Here is a 9,046-nt window from a genome sequence, read left to right as displayed (position 1 = left end):
ATCCGTGTTCGACTTGCCAGCTTACGTCTTTCGGATTGAATCTGTGATAGCTCGCGACGTTTCCAAGTTTATTGTGACGTTTTCTCCTAGCGACGAATCTCATCGAGAGCGCGTCAAAGCCGTTGTGCCTGCGCAGGAAATCCTTTCGTAAGGACGCGCGATCTCTCGAACCGTATTCATGCTTATATCGACGGAAGGACAACGGTACTCGCTCCTCCGAGTCCTCGTACTCCACGGAACGGTCCGGAACTTCGGGGTATTCGCGACTTTTCTTCTGCTCGTAGAAATTACGATAGTACTCCAGATCGTCCTCGAAACGCCCGGACAAATCTCGTGGCAGCGATTCCTCGAAATTGTAATAATTCGAATGAGGATGATGTCCGTGTCGTCGTCTTAGACTTCGACCTTGAACGAGCGGTATGCTGACGATAACATAGGCAACAAGAATAGACAGGCAAGATCTGACGCTGAATATCGTCATTGTATTGTGATCTATAAGTTGAAAATTTACACAAAAGGAGACCTTCTCCGAAGGTTGGCAGTCTTTATCGATGGCCGCTTTTATTCTTCTTCTTCTTCTTCTTTAACTCTCTACAACCCGGAATGGACCTCAGTTTCTTCCGAGATTTATTTTTCGTCACATATAACTTTTTTCCACGTAATCTCGGGATCTTTTTTATTGTTTTAAATGTTGTTTTTATCACGTTTTTTAATCACAGTGGTATAATATTTTTTCATTTAAATATTCTTCTCTATTAATAATGTCGGCTTGTCTTCCGGACACTTTTGAAATAATAATGTAGTCGTGATGTAAATATGATAACAGATTAGACGATGCAATCAGAGATAATTGTGATTCGATAAGACTTCTTTAAACTTTTTTAACTAATCGATTTCTCCACTGAAAATGGATTTATGAAATTATTTGTTATTGAGCTTCTTTTGAAATTCGACAAAGTCTATAGCGAATCTCAGCGAGACACTGGAAGACGCGAATACGCGACACAATATTTCGAACCGAAATTGTTCAGGTTTGATCGACCGTTTAACGGATCTTTCAACCGTGTGACGTAAGTTGACAATATTTTGACGATCTAACTATTTTTTGGATTGGATACCGCGCGATTCTCTGTGATGATTCGCCAGTCGAAGTTTAGCATGCGGTACTGACCAGCGCAAGATACACGAGAGTTGCTCGATAACTTTTGGGATTCCCGGCAGATTAATTCCTTCGGCGAATCACACAACGCGGACTTGTCGTCGAGATTTGCAAGATCGAGGGACAAGGCGGTTGTCTCTCTTCGTCTCGGTTCGATCGTCTCGCTTAATGGTTTGCTCAAAACTGAGTATTCCCTGATCCCCGAAGGATTTTTTATCCTAGCCGTGAACGTGGGTGGTGTTGCCCCACTTTAACGGGGGCTTGCGCGTGCCGGCACACACGAAGACATGACTAATCGGCCCCCTCTCCTTTTATTCGCATCTTATGCAGCCCCTGGGTGCCGGGGCCGGGGCCGGGGCCGGGGCCGGGGCCGGGGCCCCGAGAAGAGTTTCTTCGGTCGCGCGGCACACGGCGGCGTTCCTCTTCTTCGAGGATGCGCGCCCTCCTCTTTGACGTCAGCTCCTCGTTCCCTCTCGATGAACCTGCCATCTTTTCATCGTCACGAAGCTACCGCCTCTGCTGTCGCTGACTGTTCCCTTAAACATGGATTTAGTATCGCTAGCCAACCTCGGGCATTGACGTCACACTTCGGTGTAATGCCCACCTATAGCGGAAAGAGAAGAGACCGAGTGTCTCGTGCTTCGTGGAATCTCGTGTCCTCAGCAATATCCTCACGTATGGGCACCACGAGGATGACGATGACGATGACGATTACGCGTGACTAGAGTGCGTGAGGGGAGTTATTTCGAAAGTAGGAACGCAACGCCTTTCCCTTTTGACGTTTACACGTGGCACAATTTTCCCGCGCTGACGCTCGCGCCTCGACGATACCACCGCCTTGGCCACGCGAACGCACGCATTTCGAGGGAAAAAACTCCCGGTTATACCATTTACTGTCGATTCTTTTTCCTAAACTCGGCACTTCGTGGGATTACCAGTGAAACACTATGCGGAAGGTGAAGCACCAGGAAGTTGGACCATCTCATTCCCGATTTCGCGGGCCCACATCCCGGATGAAGCTGCGGAAAGGCTTCATTATCTTCATATATCAACGAAAGTTTGAGGAGGTATCGGTATTTTAGACGCTGAGAGCGATATGGGCTTGTCGTTGTCATCGCGACGCGGCTGTCAAAAAATTGAAAGTCGCCACCACCTTACGAAAGCATTTAAGATGACATTTACACGCAAGAACGCTTGCCCCTTCCATGACTCTCCCTCTCTGGAATAACACCGTGCTTACTGTACGTTCGCGTAAACCAGTTGAGGTGGAATCATCGGACACTCTGGCGAGGTATCCGGACGTGCCTTCTTTTTTTTTTTTTTTTAAAGGTCGGAGAACACACATATCGTAAAAGCGCTTAGCATTTTCACTAACTCTTACCATTACCGTTATTTTTTTTTCGTCTACCGTGAATATGTGTGCGCGCGTGAATTTATTTGGACATAAAAATATCTGAAAAATTCGACTAATTTAATCGATCATTACGAGCGAAGATTCGTAATATTAATGGCATTTTCTAATGCAACATAAATACAGCTGTGAAAACATTTTTTTATCTTAGAAAAATATATTTGAAATAATCAAATTTCTATTTTCTTCTTCAGCTATATATATTAAATTTTTTTTCATAATTTATTTGTACTGTTCGTTATTTCTTTTTTATTTGTAAAAATTTCTATTATTTCACTTTTTCTTCATTCAAAATTGAGGTATTAAAGTTATTAAATAATAAGAATACATTAATTTCCTTTTTTCATTTTCGGAGTTTAGTTACAATGCCAGATGGTACCAGAATGTCGGAAAAACAGAGAGAAAGAAGAGCAAGAATAAAGCTGATCCCTGAATTCGTAGATTAGAAATTTAATATCCCAGAATAAATATTAACTTTTTCTAAGTTTGTTTATTTTTTTGCAAGATTGATGTAGAAATTTGTTCTGCAACACTATGTTATGCTAATGTTGTTGTTATTTAAACATGTCTCCGAATTTTTCGACAAATCCTATTTGACCGCAAAAAAATTGATATATTCGTCGACGATATTGCAAAAAATTGCACGAAGGAGATCAACGATGGAACCGGTTTTCTAAACGATTAAAAAAACAAATAAGACATGCATATAGGGTATTTCGACTTTTAATTCTACATATATTTTGACTTTACATTCTATATATACGTAGACACATTCTCTAAGTTTTATTGTCATCAATTTAATTTGCTGCATTAATTTGCATTATAACGCCTACAGATTGTATTATTTTTAAATTTTTGGGGTTTTGGGAAATGGGACGTATGTTTACGCATTTTGTACAATACATAAAACTTTTGATATTTACCTTTATTTCGCGAATATTCAATTTAAAAAAATTCTACAAAACAGATATCAGATGTGTATAAATGAAAGAGATAAAATATCAAATCTGTAAATAACTCACTTCGAAATAACTCCCTTTTTGTTTATATAAATAACTCAGCCGGCAAATCGTTTCTCTTTGGGAAGCTCGCGTGCGTTCCGAATTTAAGAACAGAGTACGTGGCGACCATGCAAGCTCTCCTGATGCATTCGTCCATCGACAGCTGCGGATGATACGCCTTGAAATATGCGAGCGCGCCCAAAAATGCATCCCCGGCACCCTATCGCATACCGTTACACTTAGCTGCCTGAAGCAATTCCGTCTTAAATACGTGCCAATCATTTGAATGAATCACAAATGAATCAGCGTTCCAGTCCAGTCCGGAAATTGACCGGTTGTTCGCTCAAAAGATCGTGAACCGGAAAATCATCAAATACTTTCACCGTTCCAGCCGTGGGAAAGAAATCAATTTACAAGATTTGTATAAGTATAGGAAGTGTACGGGCCGTACGTAAAAATAATGAATCAAAAATGCGCGTTAAATCTAACGAAAACTTACGAAAATGTCTCAGAATTATCGCACATCGAGTTATTAAATAATTGAATTATTAAAACATCCTATGCGTCTTCAAAAGGACGATTACTTCAATTTGAATAATAACTCCAAAAATTTATCATGGAATCTATCTTGATTATGACAATTTTACGATACTGTGCATGCAATACGTACGGTAGTATCTACAGGCTGAACCTCAGTAGTGGGAATTCGAATGATGTTTCTGTTCATCTTCGACGCGTATGCAGCTCCGAGAGGTCCGAGAGTAATGATAATCGCGTTGCATCCCTTAGCTAGAAACTTGTCCGCTACTTGCTGTATATTCGACAGGTTCACAGGTTGAATACCTATCATAATTTCCGCCTACAAAAGTGTAATACAGTCCTTGGTGTATCGCAAGCGTCGTAATGCTTCGCCTCTACTATCTCAGAAAACAAAAGTCCAAATTTGGGGTATACACTGAGAAAAACATGTTTAAACATTTATCTGAAATATATTTATTTTACTAAGATAAATCTTTATTTAAATACATGGCGAAATAAAATTTTTATTACTACAAATAAATCATCTATTTTTTTTTACGATTAATGAGATATATTTCACAGAAACGTATATTTCGATCACAATCAAATTTTTTTTAATTAATAAATATCAGGAGAAATATCGTAAATGACATTTGCTTTATAATATTTCAACGCTTTTCTCTCAGTGTAAAATATCTTATAAGACTAGTAGTCAATTGATTATTATATTTAAAATCGTCTAACAAGTGAAATTAGGCAACTCAGAAATTCAGAAAATTCTAAAACATTTTGTGTATAAAAGTAGAATAGTTAATCCGTATTAAAAATAATACTATTTTTCGTTCGTGCTATATTATGGTTTGTGAGAGGGTAAAATTATCCCTTGAAAAAAATGTAGATTTAACAATTAAATATAAAAATGTAGATTTATTTGACAAAATAACTGCTGAACGCGGTACAGCGACACATTGAAAAAAATGTAAACAAAAATTACATTTCTTTCTTATATCTACAAATTGTATAAGCATAAAAAAATCTGTTTTGTGTTATCCTCATCACCAGTCTTCAAAATTAAGTAAAATCTTTATACTTTGTAAATTTATGTGCAAATACTTCTCCGTAACCTCTTTTTATACATCACGATCGATTTATTCATTGAATTTTTTAATGCTTGTTTGTTCGATCAGTTTTGATTATTAAAATATGGTTTTATAAAGTGTGATATTTAATTGTTAGATATTAATATATATTTCAGGCAGCTTTCAATTATTTAAGCAAAACAGTATATATTTACAACTGCTTGAAAGATAGAACTAATTAATACTAATCCGTGACGTATGAATCATAAAAACAGCAATGTACGCATATATTACTTGAGGTGTTATTTTATTAGATAATTTTACAAATTGTCGATAAACAAGATATTGCACGGAACTCTATTTTAATATTAAATGACGCAGACTTTGCGTCATTTATGATGACTATTGATCATTTGTTACATAAATGACGCAGACTTTGCGTCATTTAATGTTAAAATAGAGTTCCAATATTTTGTTTATCGTGCAATTTGCAAAGTAATCTAGTAAAAATAACATCTCAAGTAATGTATATATCTTGTTGTTGAGACCCATATATATGTACATTGATTAGTTTTGATTATTATACGTTTGATTAGTTTTTATGTTATATCTTTTATGCTGCAGTTATAAGTATTATATACATATCGCTTGTTTAAATTGAAAACTGTCTGAAATGATTTTATAAAGCGATATTAATAATTAAATTTATAAAACTATTTTGATAATCAAAACTGCTAAGAGATAGATTTAAAAAATTTCATGATTTTTTTTTAATAGATGATACATAAATTGATTATAATGTATAAAAAAAAGTAGAGACATATTTTGGCATAAATTTATAATACAAAGTAAATAAAAAAATTCAATTTTAAAGATTAGTGATAAAGGCGATACAAAAATATGAATTGTTCGATATTTAGCCATGCAGCTTTCTAGACACAAAAAAGATATATAATTTTTGTTTAAATTTTTTTCGATATCTTTCGACAGTTATTCTATCAAAAATCTAAATTTTTTTTCAAAAAATAGTTTCCCTTATCCATCCTTATTATAGTATCTATAAACGAAAAATAGTTCTGTCTTATTTTAATAATGCTATTCTACTTGCATTACAATATTTCAAAATATTCTGAATTTTCTTTGTGTTATGTGTATATAGGTATATGTGTGTATACCTCCTTTGCTAAGTATAAGTATAAAAACCAATCACAAAGTCGTATTATAATAACTTTAAGATAAAAACGGACAATAAATATGAATATTGACCTTAAAAAAATTTTTGTTGTCTATATAAAAGACATTCCAATTTTGGACTGTTATTTGGGATAATTGACTCTTTTAAATTGAAAAAAAAAAAGAAAAAGAAAAACCATCCCCTTTAGCGACTGCACTAATCGTTTACGTACCTCCGTCTCATTGACGCAGAAAATGTCACATAATCTAAAGATTTCCGGATCAGGGTTTTCCAGTGCGGGTGCTCCGTTGACAATAGAAAGTCCTATCATCACGTTACGCTTACGTAAAATTGTACCTATAACTCCCTCGGGGCCGGGATATTGTTAATCCTTATCTTTTTTTAGGACTTACAATAACCCGGCTCAAAAAGAGGAAGGTGCAGTGTACGAATATTTTGACATGGAGAAAAAAAAAGTGAGGAACGAACCGTGGCCCCGGTGTAACTTCAACGCATGCAGCGTGGCTTCCAGCGGCACCTCGAACTGGCATAATAAAACGCTCGCGCTTTGGATCACGTCGACGGTGGAATCCAGAAGTTCCGGAGTCAACGATTCGTTTGCACCTAACACGATTACGATGCTGTTCTCACCTGCGAACGTTATTCGGAATGTGCCCCGATTATTTACAAGTGGGACCAAAGAAGTTATCTTAACGAGAAGTTAGAAGTTAGCTCCGTTAGTTCTAATGGTATTAAAGATTTATTCGAAATCGAAGCTGTACTTGACATTTTTCAATGTAAATTGCAATTTCATAGCACTCGGAAAGACTCTGATTTATATTTTTACTATACATCTAAAACGTACCATTTTCAGCGACGGTAATGTGAGCAACACCGCTCTGCTTATCACTTTGTATCTTCACGCGAGATGCGTCTACATTTTCCTTCCTTAAAATCTCTAAATATTCTTGAGCATACGTATCGGAACCTAACTGCGATAAGAGATAAGGAATATCGCAATATGTAATCGTAATTAATTAGAGAGAAATTATATAAACAGTATTGGATAAGAATGAATACTATAAAGCTCACTTTAGATCTATAATTCACAATCAAACGTGGGAAATAATTCTATTTATGATATTGCGTGTAATATAGAAAACAACTGAAGAAGTGAACTCGAGAATAAAATACACACACATATAGAAAATATATATCTCAGTGATATTTATTTTATATTTATACGTATGTCATATAGATTTTAAATGTGTTGTGTATTTTTATATGTATTTTACTTCTTCAAATGTTTTCTATGCTACACGACACGCAATATTATAAATAGAAATCTATTTCTAAATCTGGTCGCCTAAAGTGAACTTAGAAAAACAAAAACTTGACTTTGACTTCATCTAAAAAATAAATGCCTACTGAAGCAATAAGTGCTGTAGATCCACCAAGTTTAGCAGCTGTTACACATTGATTGGCGCCTTTACCACCGTATTTTTTTTCAAATCTAGTCCCGATTATCGTCTCGCCAGGTTTCGGTAACCGTGGAGAGAAACTAAAAAGCAATAAAGAATTATAATACGAAGGGTCAGACCGTTGAGAGAATTAAATTAAGTAAGAGAAATCCTATATTCAATCATAGCGAATTTTAATGCTTAAATATTTTGGTTTGAATTTATATACATATTCAATTTGCAAACGAAATTTTTTCAGTCTTGAAACGCGACTATGAACAAAAATTATGATTAAAGTAGTAACATATCGTATATTAAATTGACAAATGATTTAATAATATTGATGCTAATAAGTACTTTATAAGAAAATATATTAATAATTTTATGTTAATATATAAGTATTTTAAAAACCTTTTAATAATTTTATTGCAAAAAAGTATCTCAGCCAAGATTCGAATCCGGACCGTGAAGAAGTGATAAAATATTACGATACAGAGAGATTGTAACTCTCTATATTTATTATATATATATATTTAATCAGATTTATTGGTTTCAATTAGCCGTATTAAATAGAGAATTATAAATTATTATAAATTCACAATCACAGTAAGGAGAAGCATCTTTCTTTGCGTAATTAGTAATTATATTTATTATCGTAATTGTATACACAATATTTATTATAATACAAATCATAATTTATGTAATTGTAATATTAATAATTAGAGATCGATCGACTACGAGACAGTGTCAACTTTTGCAACGCGTACGAAAAAACTTCGTCCTTACTCACCAGGTAAAGTCAATCATGCACGAACCGACAACGACTATCTTTGGTGTCATACCGCACAGTTCTTAGTCTCTCTTTCGCTTAAACGGTTTTCTCGCGAGCAATCAGCTCTAATTATTAAAATAAATGTTTTATTTTCTCAAACGTGATGCTTTGCAACAATGATTATATTTCTAGGCAGCGACTGACCGCAAGTAGTAGAGCGCACAAATGACTCGCGTTATCGCTGTTTAACGAGTCCGTAAACCAATAATGAGGTGTTATCGCCGTTATCGGTCGAAAGATCATTCTTTGCGCGTGATCCGATGATATGTACCGCGCCTCGTGACGAGACTCCGAGAGGACGAAATAAGAGAAATGCCGCAGACACGTGAATTAATTTAAACCGCCGTCTATTACAAGAATAAAAAAAAAAAAAAGAAGGCTTTATTTACAGCAGCGTTCGCCTTGACGGGG

At 35.4% G+C, this 9,046-nt stretch overlaps 1 protein-coding gene across 1 annotated transcript; it reads right to left on the bottom strand.

The window, feature by feature from the left end:
- Positions 1-3,608: 3,608 nt before the first annotated feature.
- LOC108779276 (ribokinase) lies at positions 3,609-8,648 on the bottom strand. The gene is made up of 7 exons (XM_018546662.1): positions 8,594-8,648; positions 7,772-7,904; positions 7,209-7,335; positions 6,833-6,994; positions 6,576-6,667; positions 4,242-4,430; positions 3,609-3,791 (listed from the first exon to the last, which is right to left on the bottom strand). Exons 1-7 carry the CDS (start codon positions 8,641-8,643, stop codon positions 3,615-3,617), a joined length of 930 nt encoding a protein of 309 aa, XP_018402164.1. The 5' UTR covers positions 8,644-8,648; the 3' UTR covers positions 3,609-3,614.
- Positions 8,649-9,046: the final 398 nt, after the last annotated feature.

Source organism: Cyphomyrmex costatus, unplaced genomic scaffold (genome assembly GCF_001594065.2).
Source record: "Cyphomyrmex costatus isolate MS0001 unplaced genomic scaffold, Ccosl1.0 scaffold57, whole genome shotgun sequence".
NCBI lineage: Eukaryota > Metazoa > Arthropoda > Insecta > Hymenoptera > Formicidae > Cyphomyrmex > Cyphomyrmex costatus.
This window is presented reverse-complemented; position numbering and strand designations above follow the sequence as displayed.

What these genes read in the sequence shown, in the direction of transcription:
- LOC108779276 (XM_018546662.1), bottom strand. Translation starts at nt 8,643, where the DNA reads ATGACACCAAAGATAGTCGTTGTCGGTTCGTGCATGATTGACTTTACC. An exon ending in CTACAGCACTTATTGCTTCA is followed by an intron (nt 7,336 to 7,771) that starts GTAGGCATTTAT and finishes CTCTTATCGCAG; the next exon opens with TTAGGTTCCGATACGTATGC. An exon ending in TCTGCGTCAATGAGACGGAG is followed by an intron (nt 4,431 to 6,575) that starts GTACGTAAACGA and finishes ACACTTTTGTAG; the next exon opens with GCGGAAATTATGATAGGTAT.